Source organism: Xiphias gladius, chromosome 10, assembly GCF_016859285.1.
Source record: "Xiphias gladius isolate SHS-SW01 ecotype Sanya breed wild chromosome 10, ASM1685928v1, whole genome shotgun sequence".
NCBI classification, from domain to species: domain Eukaryota; kingdom Metazoa; phylum Chordata; class Actinopteri; order Istiophoriformes; family Xiphiidae; genus Xiphias; species Xiphias gladius.
The window spans coordinates 20,406,924-20,425,236 of NC_053409.1; the positions used below are offsets into that span (position 1 = coordinate 20,406,924).

The window sequence follows — 18,313 nt, forward strand, 5'->3', positions numbered from 1 at the left end:
TGTTCCATTGCGGCAGGTCATTCTGTATTTAAAATACTGTAAACACATGACCTCGGGAACACCTCGACACGGAGATGACCTCCTGTCAGAACACGTTCCCTGTCATTGCTTTTGTATAATTAGCGCTAGTATTTCTTTCTTTTTTCTTTTTTTTTTTTTTTTTTTTATAAATTATTATTTTTGCATGAAGTTGCACTCATGTCTGGATTTAGGTACTGTACCATGCTATGCCAGCTCTTTGTGGGTTTATGACGACAGCTGGGGTGTCAGAAGCGTCCCGCCTTAGAATTCCTGCTGAGCGTGTTTAACGCACATCCAAATTCTGAAGCTGAAGTTTGAAGTTAGCCAAGACACGCTCTAGTCTCAGTTAAAGGAATAGTTCAGCATTCTGGGAAAGGCATTATTCGCTTTAAATAAGAAGATCAATACCATTCTCATGTCCGTCCGTTACAAAATTGAGCTGGAGCCAGGACGCAGCTTAATTTAGAGTAAAGACTGGGAACAGGGGAAAACGGCTAACCCGGCTCCGCTGGAGGGTTAAGAAAGTGACTTCACAGAGTTTCGCTGTCATTATGAGTCACTGCGTCCAACCAAGAAATAGTCTGGCACATAATCCCCTGTAAAAGCACAACTTGTCGTTTTTGTTATTTTTTTTTTCTCCTTAGACATTACTTGTTACTGAGTGAGCTTTAAAGGTGCTGGTAGGCAGATTATTGTAACCTTAAAACTATTTGTTTCCCTGTTTCCGGTCCTTCAGCTGTTCCAAGTCTCCTCGTTATCCCAAACCTTTGTTTTGTTTTGTTTTTTGTTGTTTTAAACAAATTTTCTTTTTAAGGGACCGTGTTGACATACAAAACACGTTACCATTTGATTTATTGTACCAGAGTTAGTTTAGTTAGTCAGTTAGTTTTCATCTTCAAAGTTTTATTCTGACAAAACAAGCAAAAGCAAAGAAGCTGAAGGCGTCACCGTGGCCTCGGGAAAAAAGGAATGAGAATTTTTATCACTTCATGAAATTTTATAGATTAGAAAAGAAATTACATTTTCCATCACTTAGTTCGAAATGTTAGCTTAGATTAGCACAAAGACTGTAAACCGGGGAAAAACAGCTAGCCTGGTTCTGTCCAAAGGCAATAAAATCCATCTAACAGCGCCACCGAAGCTCACTAATTAGCATGTTATGTCTTTAATACGTACAAAACCAAAGTGTAAAAACAACAAGTTGTGGTACGGGGAGTTTATGTGCTGGACTACTCTTTGGCTGGCTACAGTGACTTGATGCAGTCTTGTTGTCCCTGGGAGGTTGCAAGCCAGGAAACATAACCCCCCCGCCCCATAAAACCACAAACTAAAAAAGACGAGATACAGTCAGCCCCTGCTTTCACTTTTTATGCTACGCTAAGCTAACTGTCTGCAGGGTGTTGTCTCACATTGACCTTACAGACATGAGAGTGGTATTGATCTTCTTATCTAAAGCAAATAACAGATTAAAAATTAATGAAAAGGACTGATTCGCCGGGACACCGAGGAAATTTACGATAATATTACCTCTTTCTATTCTTGTGTCCAGCTGCATCCATTAGCGCGGCATCGAGATGCAAACAAGCAGCCGATCCCCATCGTGACCTTAACCTGGAAAATACGAGCTGGTCTCCAGAATACTGCGCGCATGTAAACACGCTCAGTGACTCACATACTGTACTGCTGCTACCGCGCTCTCAGCGAGCCACCCCTGTAAATAAGAGGGCTGCGCGGCCAAGAGAAACCGAGGGGCTACTCCAAACACAATAATGAGCCCAGTCTCGTTGTTTCCTCCCGGTGGCAACGCAACTGAACCACCTGAAGGGCATTGAAACCGCTCAACGCAGCACGGTGCCTCCTTCCAAAATACACTGACTAGCAGGTAGCCTCCGTATTTATAGTTTCAAGTGTAGGGAAGCACCTCGGGATGTTTAATAGTAATGAATTAGGCGCTGAGATTTAGTTGTGAGTTACAAAATGAACACTTACACAGTATGTGAGGATGCAAGGTAGTCACTCGTAAGGAAGTAGGAAATGCTTTGATAGCTTTATTTAGTTAATAAAGGAATATTGTCGATGTTTATGTGCAATGACGGTAGGTGCTCAGGGACTGCAGAGCTCCTCAAGGGGAAATGTGGTGGCAGGGTCCTTTAAGTACTAGAAAGTATTGCCACGGACAGAAAAGTTAAAGGTCAATAAAAATTTAAAATGGAGGGTTTCTTTCTAAAATTCTGTGTATCATGTGGGCAAAATTCATAACAAGTCAGTCATCTGTCTCATTTTGGAATGAAACTCTTCAATTATTTAGAGGAAAACAACAGCACGTGACTAAATGCCGGGTAAAGAATGTGGATTATAAGAAGGGGAGAAGTTTTTCTAAAGTGCTATTTGGTGAAGCATGTTGTTGAGTATAGTTTGTCTCTGTGTGAATTCGTGTCTTTCGTGGAAAAGCAAAGAGCTCCGTCTACTACAGAGGTAGCTGTCAGCCAGAGAAAGTTTATTTTGAGTCAGTCGGACAGCGATTGGGTCTAAGTTACCGTTACATTTTTGTCCTCTGGTTCAGTGTCTTTGTCCTTCAGGGTTAGCCGTTCATCTCAAATTAAAAAAGAGAGCTACGCCTGGGTTTTTTAGTAAATGCAGCGCGACAAAGGTCTGGGGGCAGTTTCAGACGTGTGGTCGGTTCTCAAATGGAAGTAACAGGTCAAATCTGACTGAACTAAACCACAGCAGGTGCGAAGTTTTTGTTTAGAGATTTGTACAGTACGCCTGTCCTATATAAGCTAAGTACAAGGTTTCAACAACCTGTTACACTGTGTCGAGGAAAAGAACAAAAAGAGGCTCTTCTGTTATCGTTGTTCTACATGTGATGTTTTCATTCAGTCCTCTGTTCTGCTCCCTGTTATCATTATTGTTCTTATCCTGCTTTACGGTATTAGTGGAGTATCGTCATTGTAATGGGTTTGTCCAAACGCAGATTCCCCCGAAATAGGAATTCTCACAGAGCAGGTGTAAAAGCTGAAATACCACGGTTTGAAAATCTGCGACCACTGCTGTCAGATAGTTTATTTTATTCAGCTGAAAGGGTTCAGAAATGATTCAAATGCAGAGGTAAAACTTTAAGGAGTTCCCGCCTTCCCCTTCCTTCTGGCCACACATTTGAAATGCAAGACTTAGCTTTCTTTTTTTTTTGTTCTTTCAGTTTGTGCCTGTAGCCGTTCTGTAAAGTGCTATATGAAGTAACCATTCAGCAAATAAGATGATCTATCAGCCTTTATGTCGCCGTTTTAGTCTGTGACTTTGTAGAGATTTTATTCAGTTTCTTAATGTGTTCTGCAGGAAAATGATGCTCAGCCTTTACATGTGTGCCAAACTGTTCCGCAGGCATCGTGTGTCTATACAAATCACAGGTACATATCCAAGTATATCTGCTTCAGTTTGTCGTCGTTGCCCGTGGTTTATTCACAGAACGCCCGCGAATGGTTTCGATTTGCCGGAGAAACTCTCGTTTAATAGCTAATGAAGATGGGAGACACATTCCAGATCCACCGATGGACGGTCCCCGATGTCATTTCAACGGATGCGGAGGCAATACTGTACACCCTGTCAGACCAAACCCGGGGTGATACGCACACACACACAAAAAAGAGAAAACGCAGCCAGTCGTACGGAGACGCATACATTGCGATCCCTTCATCGTTTGCAGAGAGACAATGTGCAAGGAGGACGACGGCGCTCCCCTGATGTTATTTATCTATGTATGTGTTCTGTACGGTTATGCTTCTGGTACATATTTGTTTCTCATGTTGATTTTACAAAACATAGTTTTATGTCAAAAAGCCACTGTCTTTTGTAAATAAATCAAATGTGAGATATATTAAAAAGATTTAAAATATGTTTGACTTGCCATGTGTTTTTTATGTATTAATTAATCATCACCAAACACTTACTCAAGTACCGCCCTTAAGTATAATTTCGAGGCGCTCACACTTTACATGACTATTTCCCTTTTCTGCTACTTCCTCCACTCTTCTTCTACTACCTCTACTCGCTACAAGCTCACTTTGCAAATTCGGCATTTTTTGTCGGAACATGTGATTAACTCATAAGATATGACACCTTGTCCCGTCTGCAGCTCCCCCTCCTGTCGTCTGTCAAGTAATGTCAAAGAATTATCTTAAAAGGAAAAAAAAAAAAATGAATAAATGAATGGAGGTTTTTTTTCCGAAGGGGACATTTCAGTATTATTTGCAGCACAACAATGGGCCCGTTGCTTGACCTGATATAATAAAGATCTGCCGAATCCAGATGTGTGTGTGTGTGTGTGTGTGTGTGTGTGGATACTTTGGGGGTCCTTTATAATTGGCTACTCTGACACGACCAAGTAGCAGGCTCAGACAGCTCCCCCGCCCCATCTGCACACTATGGTGTGGTGAGCAGGGTGCGTGTGTGGGGGGGGGGAGAGACCGGCTTTAGGACCCGGTGGCCGCCAGCACCGGGGAAACGGGGAAACCGTACAGTGCTAAGCATCTGGCGAACGCTGGCTGGCAGGCTGGGGAGGTGGAGGACGGGGAGAGACGCAGGCTCCGGGAGCAAGCGAAACAAAAAAGGGCCAGGCCTGGGACTTGGGAAAATCGGGTAACGAGCACACAGCGATTCACACATTTAAATCCGTTTAACCCGGCACTAGTAGCCACGTAGGAAGGGCAACCTTTATGTGAACAGAAACGTGACAGCCCCGAGAGCGGAAGGCTGTCGATGGAAATGGAGGGGTAGCGATTTAGGGTTTGCTTTTCTGCAGATGTGCTGATTGGACATCGCGATGTGCACTTGAGCTTGGCCGTTTTTTACGGCACAGAACCAGGGTCGTGGCTCCTTAAAAGCACTGGCCCCGTCCAAAAAAATAAAAAATAAACCAATAAACTTTGCAGTTTTAACGAATGGCAAATTGAATTAAAAATGCAAGTCAGTCGATGGCAGTCATGCAAGAGTATGCCCCGGTTGTGGTGCGGTGTGCGCGGAAACGCGGTGACTTTAAACGCCCGTGTGGCCTCGATAATAAATGATTTTTTTCAAGAATAACGCGATCTGGTTGCTGCAGATTATTTTTCGGCCGCGAGGACTTCGTTCCGGCAGCCTGTTAGACCCTCTATATAAACCAGAACCGATTGTCATCAGTCTTGACTTAACCCTTTCGAGGAAACATCCTGTGTGAATGTAGATGTATAGGCCTATGATTTTTTTTTTCTTTTTTCTTTTTTTTCTTTTTTTTTTGCACATTTCCTCGAGGACAACAATGTAACTGTGGCTCCGCTGTGTGCGCGCGCATGGCTGACTGCTGGAGTAACTTTAACCCAGACTATGGAGGTGAAAATCAAATATTAATCATTTTGGCGGAAAAAAAAAAAAAGAATAACTGTCCGCCTTTTGTGATCCTCCTCAGTTTGATCCGCGGCGTTATTCGAACCACTGCGCGCACAGGAGCAGGCGTTTATCACTGTACGTCCATACGTCCGTTCGGTGTAAAGGGTTGCCTAGGCCCTATAGGCGAGAGCAGCCATGCAGTATCCCATATTGCACCATGTGAGCTTCCTATGTGACGTTCCCTGTCAAAAGGGGAAAGCTCGTGCTCAGAAAAAGTGCCTCCCCATGACAGAAAATAAGATTTAGCCAAACTGATTTAAGGGGAAATATGCACTCACAAAGGTGTCAGTAGCTGTCCCTGCAGCAAACTCTGGCCACCTCCTGAATCGAAGCATCACAACACTAATGCAAAGCTAAATGTGTGTTTCTAATGTGTGAGGAGTGAGCGAGCTGATTTCTTTCTTATCTTCCAGGAGAGCGGAGAGAAGAGGGATCGTCTGTCCTTTCTTTATTTTTGTTCCTTTTGAGTTCACTTTTTTCGCCTGAAACTTCCCCCACCCACGTCGCCCGTCATCAGTCATTACCCATATGCCCATAAGACTCTCAGCGATGCCGTCCAACACTGTCACCAACACCAACACTGCTGCATTCAAAGGCTCAGACTTCACTGATGCACCTGGACACAGAATGGTAAGAAACAGGTGTGATACATAAAAGTGTGTCGAGAATCTCACTTGAGGAATTTCCGAGACTCCTCTGAAGCTCGGTGTGTTAGTGAATGACTCAGGTTTTCTCATCTTAGTAGGTGGTGGGTTTAAAGAGTTGACTCAGTCTTGTCTTATAATGACTTGATCTGAGCCGTTGATTATATCGGATGTGACTGTCCATCACTGCGACGAGCGATTGTTTTTTTGTTTTTTTTACAGGCCTTAAACTCATCAAAGCTGATTTAAAAGGAGATTATTCACTCCCGCGATCATCCAACACTGCTGTAGTACGATGTGCCTTTTAGTATTTTTCAAAAAATATCTATGAAGAGAATGATGTGCATTTAAATGTGCATGAATATATGCGTGTATAAGGGGGGTTTAAGTTATATTACACTTTTTCTCGTGCTATTATTGTGATGATGCACAGATAGAGTCTTAAAATAAGCAGAATGTGGCTTGTGCAGTTACATCCTGTCACAGCTAATAAAAATCTAACCCAATTTTATAAATGGAGTTAATCCGGCAGTCAAGCCTCATCGATCTCTGTGACCCAATGACATCCTGGGCTTAGTTGTATTGATTAGTATCGATGGTCCGATATTTACCGAAGAGTCCAACAGCATGAGGAGTGCCACGTCACCTTTCATGATGCAGACCGACTCATTATTAGAGTCCTTGTGCAACTGCAGCAGAGCCGATGCTCTGCAGTGGCAGCAGCGTTGCTGAGGAGGCTGTTGCGAGATGCAGCTGTATTATGTGACACTTGCTGTTGTAATGGTGGTGGATGACGTGGGCGTTGGCTGGTATAGGTTGAGCTGAAGCTGGAGTGGCTCCACAGCTCTTTTACTAGGGGGATCTGTCCTTTTCCTCTACGTTCCCATTACACGGTACTGCCCTTAGTCTTGTTGCCTGGCAACAGACATTGCCTTAAATAACTGGCTACCCAGACGGAAATAGTGCAGAGATATTGACAGTGTAATAGGGTTCACTCCAGGCTACAACAAATCACATTTCAGGCTGTTCTGGGGTTTTTTTTTGTTTTGGTTTTGTTTTTTTTTTTCTTTCAGAAAATATTAGGGTGAAGCTGTGTGGGAAAATGGCGTGTTATTTCAACTCAGTGTGTGAGTTGGATGAGCTGGATGTAGGCTGTTACTGCAGAGATAGCCCGGCACCACTGAATTGTGTCATCCATACAAGTGGTTCCCAAATGAGCCTGCACACCAGGCTGCACTCAAAACAGGCTATTATCTATGCAAATTCGGCCGCCCTGGTAAGGAAAAACCAAGGCATCAGGCTCTCTATTAGTAATCACACAATGAACCGATACCATCTGCAAAACGCATTCTCTCACAAAAGCATCAGTATCTAAAATTAAAATAACCTTTTAAAGGCTTGTTAACAACCTCTGTATCTTTATCCATAAATTCATAGATGAATATTCTATGATGATTTTTCCAGACTTTAGAGCCATTTTTTTTTTTATCAGTTATACGCCTGTGCTCATTAGTCACAGCATCGGTTAGTCTGATCACAGCCATCTCTCTATGCAAATCAGTTTATCACCCTGGGACACTAATGGTTGATGGAGTTATTCCATTTTAGGAGCAAACACTCTCAGGAATCAACATGGCTCGACCTTTGAAATGAAGGCCCGTGTTTATTATCATCCTCCGCCATTTACATTATTTAACAATGGGAGTCTGTCGGATTCTGTGCATGCGCCAAAGCCGGGTAAAGAAATTTTTTATGCCTTTTTTGATTTAACTGGACAGTGTACAATATAGAGACAGGAAACGAGAGTAAAGAGAAGGAGGAGGGGATGAAATGATGCACATGTCCCCGGTCGGTGTTGCCCTTTATTCTGTGACCGGATCGGGAATTTCAACTGTATTTCCACTGCAAACCTTTAGCTGCGTGACATGAGGTTACAAATTATGATATATCTACAAATGGTGACACCGGCGTGATAGCTGTCACCACAGGTGCTAATCTCACAATATAAGATCAGCAGTTTTGACAGCAGTGATACATTACCCCAGCCCGTCATTGTTTGAGGGGCTCATCAATTCTCTTTCTGTTCCTAACCCTCCAGCGTCCCAGGAATGGAACTGGGGATCTCACAGTTACATAGTTCCACATCATACACCACTGAACGACTAGCATAACCCCCAAAACCCCACATTTGCCTCACCACAAGGTCCATTTAGTAGCGGTTCTGGAGCTTTTGATCATATGATAAGAAGGGAAACGATTTCCCCAACAGTCGTGAAATTGCGTATGTGTCAAGATTTTGACTTTTTGCAGCACTTTACAGACGTCCTGTCCATGTTGATTTAAAATGTGAGGTTCTGAGTTTATTTTTGACCTTGAAAACAACAAAGCAGCTGCTGAGCAAAACAATCTCACCACAAGGCCCATGCAGTAGCGGTTCTGGAGTTTTTGATGATATCACATGAGCTTTGACAACAGATGGAGTTTGCCAAAGGGTTTAATTCTAACTTGGGCAAGAGACGCCCTTAAAGTGCACAGAAAGAAAGGAGACTTCAACATCTGCAATTCCATAACAACTGGGCAAATGTCATCTGATGATGAAGATCATGTGATATGACCCCCTAATGAAAGGACCCTTATACTCTCCTGTTTCAAGATCCAGAATAAACCTTGAACATCAGCTGAAATAAATAGTTTAAATATTTTCATGTAAAACCAGGATGCATAACTAATTCAAATACAGATACTTAAGGGGACAGATAGATGTACATGTCTATATTTGCAATTGCGACTTGTTTTCAGGTAGTTTTGAAATAATCTTGTTAAGCAGGAAGACTATGAAACTGCACACGTGCAGTGTAGAGTGTTATCACCCAAGCTTGCTTCTTATTGGAGTTATTCAAGGTGCTGCACCTGTCCCTGGTCTTCCTCACTGTTCTTCTGCAATCCCGTCACTGAGTTCTTTTGCTGTATTCAACTCCACCCATTATAAAAAAGACAAAGTCATGTAGTATCTTACAGTAGTCGTCTCTCATGTTATCCTACCTCACAGTGCCTAGGCTTAAAACAAAGGTACTTAAATCCAGGTCAGCGGAGGGTCTCGGTTGCAGGATGCCTTACAGTGCGGGGAGCCCATTTAGCTTTGAGGGGAATCTCGCATTCAGTAGTGAAGGAATTTAATAGGGACCCAGCCCTCCACCCCCCAGTGCAGCTGTCAGGAATGGCCTTGCAGTCTCATCTGCATTCAGACCTGGTGCTGGTGGTCCTATTCAGTCAATATTGACACTCAAAGCATCCACATTAGGATCATCTTTTCTCCCATCAACCCCGGGGGTACTTGGTGGTGGCGGACACGGGGCTTTGTTCATGGGAGTTAGACAGTTTTATTAATCAAAAAGAAATTGCAGCAAGGGAAGGCGGGGCCGCTCGACGTCTTTGTAACAGTGTCAAGAGGGGATTGTCTGTGGAAGGTCAGCGCTGCGTCCGCAGAGCTTTCACTTCAGCCGTGTTCAAAGGAACGTGTCATTCAATTTCTATCTGTCTCATTGTCCACTCAGCCAAAGACACTCAAGGACCCGCTGCAGTTCCCCCCCGAAATGTTCAAGTGTTTTACTGAGGTGCAGTTTTGTGAGTGTCCTGCAGATCTGGTATCACTCCTGCTGCATCTTTAGCTGAGGTGAAATCGCTACTTAGTTTACTGTATGCACAAACATAATCCTTCATAACCTGGAAAGATGTGTCGCATGTGCATCCAGGCCTTAAAAGTAAACTTGACATTCCCATAAATAAGTGCACTGTTGCTTCGATTATTGCAGGATACTGTGTCCAAACCATGGTTTGCTCTTTTTGTTCACAGGGTGAGAGCACAATACTGGACATGGACCTGATGACAGAGGAGAAGTCGGCTAAAAGTAGTGCCTCTTGCAAAATTGGCAAGCCCGGAAGAAAGTTTCCAGTGAGTGTTGATGTGACATGTCAGAAAATTTTACATCTCCATCCATCCATTCATACTGGTTTTAGAAGTGATTTTTTTTTTTTTTTTTTAAATCAGTTTTCCAGATGTATTGGTCAAATATTGCTCATAGTCAAGATTAGATATCAGGTGGTCCTTGAGCAAAGTAACATAAAGAGAATCTGTGAAACTACATATTTAATTAATTTATTTAGTTTGGTCTGTAGGGCGAATGTGAAATATTCCCTCAATTCCAGTTTTTGTGCTATATAATGAGTAGTATAATAAGGAACTTCAATCACTTAAAGAAGTTTATAGCCGGTGCCACATAGCTGCAATGTCCACAGTTTGACTCCAGCTGTTCCACTTGTTTCCTGTCTGCCCCTTCAATGTCAACTATCCAATAAAAGACAAAATGGCAAAAAAAGAAGTAGCTCATACAAGATGATGTCCAATCGCCTCGAAAGGCAGCTGTTCTGGACTGCCACACTCGCAGACGGGGGGAAAACTGCTGACAAAGAGAGGAGCGAGACGCGGTTAAACGTGTAAATATGGAGATAACTGCGCACATTTTCGGACAGTCTCTCCTGGGCGACATTCATACATTCATAGTAGCGCACTCAGTCGCTCATATGAAAGTGACAGAGATAGTCATGTGAAGTGTGAAAGGGAGAGTTTGAGAGAGAGGTTCAGACCTTGATTGTTTTTCTCGACTCCACACAGGTGGCTAATCACTGCGGGAAGCGGGCGTGAATGTCGGATTGCAGGAATTGCCGGACATAGCCCCCGCAATTTAAGACGCAGTTCAACCATCCGATAAGCATTTCAGTTGGAACATAAGTGTACCATTAGCATACACCTTTCCGACATCGGAATCGGGGGGGCTGAGCCGCATCATTTTTGTAACTTTCCAAAACCAACAATCGGACATTCCCGCCCATTTCACACAGCAATAGGTGAGAGTAGGAAAGTTTACACTTCTCTCTCAAATTCTCCTTTTTTCATTGTACTTCAAAACGAGTGCAATGCCATGAATGTCTTCAAGGAGAAGACACTCATGGTCCAAAGGAGTAAATTGTTATCCATTTGCATGATTATCACGTCACCCCCTCTCTCTGACAGCAGGCTTTTCAAACCCATCATCGAGCGTGGCCTTTTGGAACAGCTATAAACATTCTGCCATAACATCATATGAACTAGTTTTAAAGATAACCCAGCTTTAAGTGTTCCATGATGGCCTAAATGCTAATTGTGAGGCTTTGAATAGTAAAAGCTCCTGGTAGAACTTTACAAATTTCTGCAAAATTTCTGCAAATTTCGATGTTTCTGTGCCAAGACACGGAAATAATAATAATAATGATAATAACAGAAATTTAATAAGTGCACAATATATTACATGTATCAGCAGCCTCAGTGTTGTTTCAGCCCTCAGATACCTGTTAACATGTATGACACCACGTGTACCTATTTGTACTCATGAATAAACATCACACAGTCTCCACCATCTTTCTAAGATACGCACAGACACTTCACTAACACCATTTGTAATCTGTTTATGATGCCTTTTGTCTTTAAAAGCCCTGATTTAATAATGACTCTTGGGCCAGCATGTGTCTGGGTATGTTTTTTCCCTGAGATGTTATCATTTGCATAAGCCCGTGCTTTAAATCATATTAATTAATTCTCACAGTGCGATTCAACAGACCAAAAAGGGGATTAGAAAAATATTTACAGATAATATACAGTGGGGATATCCCTCAGGGTCTGTGTCAGTGTATTTAAGGCAACTGAGTGGTAGTTTTCTATAACAGATAAAGTAAAGCTATACTCAGAAACATGTACAGACAATTTAGTCAAATGGGTGGTTCACTGTTGTTGTTGTTCTTCTCAAAATGAGACTGTCTTCCAATTAGTACTTGCCAAATGAAAATGCTGTCAAAAAGACACTGACGGTTCTCTTACATGGATCAGTGGTGGACGATTTTTCTTTTTTTGGGCTAATTGTTCAATTTTTGGTTAAAAACAAAAGGTTAAGCTGTGGACGGCTGATGAAGGCGGCATGTCACTAGCCCCGAGCCTAGCCTTCTAGAAAAACACAAAACAAAGCAAATTGTTAACTCATTGTCCTCATCTGACAGGGTTTTAGATTTTAAATATTAACTTTTCGTTAAACTGCTCTTTATTGTCAGGGGTCTAGACTGTAACATTCAGCGCCTTTGGTTAGTCTGAGGGAGGTTGCAAAATGCTCAGCTGCTCACATTATTCAGTAATCTGCTCTAAATTCCTAATATAATATTAACACCTTGGGTTCAATAAAGCGTTATCTCAAAGCCCGTGAGAGTGAAACCTGGGGTATAATGTAGCACAAACAGGCTGCATGTTGACATGTATCTTAGCCAAGTTTCATCTGTAAGATGTAAAATTAATTGATTAACTGAGTGAGAACTCACTCAATCAATAAATAAATGTACTATATCTAAGTGTATGTAAATAAAACATGTTTAAATGCAGTGGCGTGACATAATTTGTTTTTCAGTGCAGATTTTTGCGTCATCCCACCGACCTAGCATACATATATAGCATATACTATAGCAACCTACCAGCAGTCTCACAAATCCACATAAAAATGTATAAGAATACACAGCATGAATTAATTTCAAATCAATAATTAAAGCAGCATTAATCGTTTTTTCATTCTTCTTTTAGCTCTCTCTTTGGTCCCCAGCAACTTCTGGGGAAAATGTCTGGCTTTTTAGCCGCTAAATGCTCCAACGCGTTTACCAGCTAGTTGCTAATGGTGTCTGTCTGCAGTTTGGTGCCGGGCAGACAGCGTACAGTGGTTTATCGCAGCCTTTTGGCTGAAAAGAGCTCCATGATGTGGCCGATAACAACACTGATACTGAACCGTAAAAGTGAGACTGAACCGTAAAACCAAAAGACTGCACTGAAAGGCGCTAAAGCACCGCATCGAGCTGAGGACTTCCAAGTTGGATGGTATTTATCAATAGGTTTATCGCTACAAGTGATGCCTTTCACATTACACATAGTCTTCTGATCCGTTGTTAACACGAAAAAAAAAATAAAGAAAAAAAAAAATATATATATATATATAAGTGCAGCCTTAATAGTTTACAAGTTGAATACCACTACATCTGGTAGCATGGTGGTGTGTAAGTTGTAATGCTGCAGCAGTAAGTTGGATTCGGTAGTCAATGTTTTGTTTTGACCTCTGTCTGCCTGTCTTAGCTGCCCGATTTACTGACTGTGAACTCTGACCTCTGGCAGGGGCCTCATGTAGTTCACTGGGTCGCTAATCTGTTGCGTAATTCTTTCAGCGACAGTTGTGTCTACGGTTGTGTGTGCGTGTGTGTGCGTGCCTGTGTGCGTGCGTGTGTGTGTGTGAGCAAATTGCCCGTTTTTTATGCATGTGTTTGACTTTCTGTTTGTGTCCGTGTGTGTTTGCTTTTGTGTGTATGTGTACTGGCCTAAACCCAAACTCAACTGCGACTCCCCTTTTCTAGTTATAACTTGATTCAGAATATTGATATTGTCTGAGTTGTGGGTTCGTTGTTTTGATTCAATGTTTTGATTGTGTCAAATAGATTTACTAGAGCGCTGCTCTTTGTATGAGTGCAACTGTTCAACATTTACTGTTAATTTGTTCTCAGTTACTAGAATAATGAAGTCATTTAGAGTTTTGTGGCCTGCGAGCAATGCTTAAAAACCAACTTTGGCTTGATGCATCTTTGTTTTATGATACAGTACAACTTTCACTGAAGTTTATTTTGTGTCTCTCTCCCACATAATCTGAATTGTATTCGTTACACGGACGTTTTCTAGGCCTCTGGGTCACATTAAAGATAGTTCACATTGTGTTTACCTATTCAGTTTGCAGGAATCATATTACATTTGACCTTTTAGCTTCCAGCACAGGATCTTGTGTTTGCTAATATGGTCTGCTGACAGACGGACGCCTCCTGAGGCGTCACTGTCACCTGCCTTCAATGCAAACTGCTTTACCTACGTCTGCAGGAGGTGAAAGCTTCAGCGCTGCTCTCATCAGTGTTGACAGTCTGATCTCACAAGACATGCTCCACTTTCTGCTCCCAGTGATCCAATAATGGGATTGTCTGAGAAAGTGTGTTTTTCACGGCTATTTTTAGGCAGCAGCAGAGACACTAACACATTTCTTCAAACACTTAGATTTGAAAGAAATCTTTTTTAGGTCTTCTAAGACAGTGGGTGCTTTTTTGGGTATAAGAACTGTATGTCTGCTGCTGAAACTTAATCTGCAGCTTTAGATGGGTCAGCTCTCTTTGAATTTACTCCTCTGCATAGAATGAAATAGTTTAACTGGGCGTTCCAAACTGGATGGAGAGAAAAACTTCTCCGTTGTCAAACAGCCAACATTCTTCACATATTTCCATGCTGCTGTAATGATGAATGCATGACTACAGGAAGCTCAGTAGTGTACCTGATGAACTGTAATGTAATCCCTTCCTCAGTTTCCAAGTTAAAGGCTGTACAGCAGATTCACCAGCCACAGCTTTGAAGTTTACAACTCTGGTTTTAACAGAGCTAAATGGGAAATGGCCATAATTCACTGACGAATAAGTGTAGAAGTTGAGCTACATGTTTGATTCTGTCCACATAGAGTTGAGGAGGCTTAAGGGGTGAAATTAAACTTATTTAATACGAAATGGGTCAATGCTTTAATTGACTTTTTTTTTTTTTCAAATAGCCTATTTAGCCAGCAAAGACTGAAGATTGCTTATCCTCACTGAAAATGCCAGCTGTTTCATTGTTACTTGCTCGGGTGACCTTTTTTCGAGTGTGCTACATGAATTGTTCTAAGTCCTGAGAGGTTTCATTTTTACGCAGACAGCTACACTATATCCAGTAACATGTCATATCTGCTGGCAGGCACAAAACCACTGTACACCTCCGGAATTTAAAATTGCAACATACTGATACAGAAATAGCAATCTATAAAGCTGATAGAGTGTCAGGATGTTAACATTGCAGCCTTCTCTTCCCCTGCCTGCAGGTTGAGAGCTGTGGCTCTCTCAAAGATGGTGTGGGTGTGGGCAACAGCTACACTGGGGTGGGTAGGCCGTCCATGGCACAGGTCCACAATGGAGACGTGGGTGGGCACAGAGACAGGACGTCGGACGCCTGCTTCCCCAAACAAGAGAGGAGGGAAGTGGAGAACGGGATCCCCAGAGACCCCTCCTCCTGTCGGGCAGAGGACAGCTCCCAGGGTCAGAGCCTGAGCCCTTCCCAGGAGAACGGATTCCTGCCTAGCCGGGAAGAGCAGGACTTGGACAAAGACAAGGACGACAGCCTGACGACACCGCGAAAGAAAAGAGGGAGGCGGAAACTGGAGCGCCCAACGAAATGTGAGTTTTTGGCATCTGCTTGTTCAGCTTCGCTATCTTTTGAACTGCCCTAGGAGGAAAAGTCACGTGCGTGTGACTTGTACAAGATGTTGAGTAATGAACTGTAAATGGATGTCAGACTGAGTGGTTCTACACAGCTCCACACACAGAGTATAGCACTGACACTGCCAGGATTAGTAACACAGAGGCTAAAAGTGTTGCGTTTATGCTGCTTAGCAGCGCTGTGAAGAAAAGGCACTAGTGAATATTACTTCTGCAGAGTAAATTACACATAATTAGAATGTTTACACTTGTAATATTCATATTATACATATTATACCGAATGTTTACATGCTATATTTCACTGGTGTTTATTTCCTCTGAATCTCTCGGTGTGGATTACCAAATGCTTTCACTATGCGTCACAAGTTGACATTTGAATGTGCTGTGGTCACCATGTGACCAAGACAAAAGTGAAGATGGAGAAACAGGCGGCTCCAGTGCAAAAGACAGAGAGTAAAAGCAAATTCACCATGTTAGATATAACGTAGCAACAAGAGCAGGCGACCTCAGCAAGTCTAAATGTGAAAACCTTGTTTTAGTTCCTAAGAGTTTATCATAATATATCATTCAGTGTAGGTACAAGTTCTATGAATGGTTTGCCTCTGGATTGTAACTATACCCAAAAATATTGAAGTAATAATTTTTTTTTTTTTTGTGTAGAGCTGAAACGACTAGTTGAAAAATTGATTAGTCAACTGACAGAAAATTAATCTGCAACTATTTTGATACAGAATTAATTGTCATTAAGTAATTCTTAAAGCCAAAATGTCAGACATTCTCTGGTTTCAGCTTCTTAAATGGGAATATTTGCTGGTTTTCTTTGTCCTAGGTCATAGTAAAATGAGCATTTATGGGATTTGGACTTTTGGTCAGAAAAAACACTCGTTAGGAAATTGTCACCCAGGGATTTAAGCAATTACTATTTTTCTTTCACTTTCACTATTTTTCTTATGTTTTATAGACAAAATGGTAAACCAAGACTTTAGATGTCAGATTATGAAAATAATCATTAGTTGCCCTAATTATGTGAATTTTGTTACTAAAAGCCCATTAACAGCTAATACAACAGGAATGGAAGCATGACTTTAAAGCTTTTGCTTCTTAAAGAACAAAAACGTCACAATCACTTGTTTTAATGCAAAATGCAGCAACATATTTTTTTCCTAAAATAATTATAATAACTTAAATGACTTGAAATGACTATTAGCCGAGACTGCATTATTACGTAAACTACAATAACTAGCTTAAATGCAAACCGTCCACATTTTTATTGCAATAAACTATTTTAAATTGAATCTTAGTCGCACAGAACTGAATCTGCACCAGCCGCAGAGCAGAAGTAGATAAAATTAGCATATAATGATTATATAAATCAGAGGGGCATTGTTGGGAGAGAGCGGCGCTGACAGGTAGTTTTCAGTTCAAGATGGAGATTAACCATATCACTAAGCCCCCCCCCCCACACTGTCTGCTTTTCAGTCCCATCTCTCTCTAACTCAGCCACGTGTCTTTCTCGCTCCACTCTCGGCCGCAGAGACACCGGCTATGACCTTGATGAGGAGTGCAGTAAATAAAGCCAGGGGAGGAGCGACTCGTCTCCTGGCAACGAGTCTCTGTTGGGAGCTGGCAGGTCTCTGTTGTGGCCGCCTCCCCGTCGGAGGCCCTGCCAGGTGGATGGCGTCGTGCCCAGAACTCTTTACAAACTGAGTCTGCACTCTGTATTCACCTGGTCTGTGTTTCTAGGATCTGTTACTTCACTTCCAAGCAGAAACCAGGGATAACCCTGTTTGCTTTTGGTGTAAATGGCTCAGAACAAGATTTCTGAGTGATGGATCCAGTGCTGCTCAGCTTTATGATGACACAGTGGTGAACATAGAGGGCATGACTAAATCTAATCATAAATCAATTTCATTTGTTTATCATCTGCATAAATATAGTTGGTTTTTTTTTAAATAAGCTAAATGGTTAGTTTTAATACTCACATGTTGCACAGTGCTTTGTTTTTAATGAGGATGTAGAATTAAAGCGAGATGAGGCAGGAGAAACTGACTGGATAATGTTTAAGTTTTTAGGGGACAAATTACAAAAGCTGCTAATGGGCCTTTCCTCCAGTAATAATGAGTATTACACAGCCCGTGAAAACATGTATTAAGTCTTTGGTTTTTTTCAAATTTGAGAAAATAACCCTGACGATGTCATCAGAGAGGGTCTAACACAACAATGCTTTTGGGTTGCATTATAGGAAGTATAGGACCACGGATTTTTGGAGCAAAATTCATACCAGGGACTAGAAGTCAGTAGTATCGCACCCTCTGGTGCTTCTCTTTTCAGTCCCCCAACTTTATGAAAATACAACATAAAATCGCTGGCTAAGACACGCTAGGTTACAGTTACAAGTTGCAGATCCTTTGTAGTTAAAGTCCCTTGACAATTTCAACGGAGGCAACAAACAGCAGAGTGTAATAAATCGAAAGAGGAACTACGGTAAGTAGTCAGCATGAGCAGTTTTAGCCACAAAGTCAAAGAAAAGACTTCCTCTTACAAATATTCAGATTACAGGTCTGCACTGAGTCCACAGTCTTTTAGAAATGCAAAACACCACACACTGTGGAACCTGCATGATGTATAGATTTACCTTACTGTAAAGTACTAAATATAAAATCGGACTGGGACTAAGATATACATGCAAGGAGAAATTAATGCCGTGACTGAACTGAAGTTTGAATAGAGGGACTGTTGATGTAAATTCAACCTAGAGAGGAGAGACCTTGGTGGGGGGGCAGTGTGGTGGATCGATAGTCGGCTAAACAGGGTTTCTGTTATCCATCTGGAGGGCA

General features: G+C 42.0%; 1 protein-coding gene across 1 annotated transcript in view; it reads left to right on the top strand.

Annotated features, from left to right (window-relative positions):
* The first annotated feature begins 4,550 nt into the window (after positions 1-4,550).
* The window catches only part of dnmt3ab (DNA (cytosine-5-)-methyltransferase 3 alpha b), a 40,267-nt gene continuing 26,504 nt past the window's right edge, over positions 4,551-18,313 (top strand). Inside the window, exons 1-4 of the mRNA XM_040136987.1 lie at positions 4,551-4,656; positions 5,856-6,072; positions 9,940-10,038; positions 15,083-15,434. Of these exons, the coding sequence (XP_039992921.1) occupies positions 5,971-6,072; positions 9,940-10,038; positions 15,083-15,434 (553 nt within the window). The 5' untranslated portion in view covers positions 4,551-4,656; positions 5,856-5,970. The remainder of the gene's footprint in view (positions 4,657-5,855; positions 6,073-9,939; positions 10,039-15,082; positions 15,435-18,313) is intronic.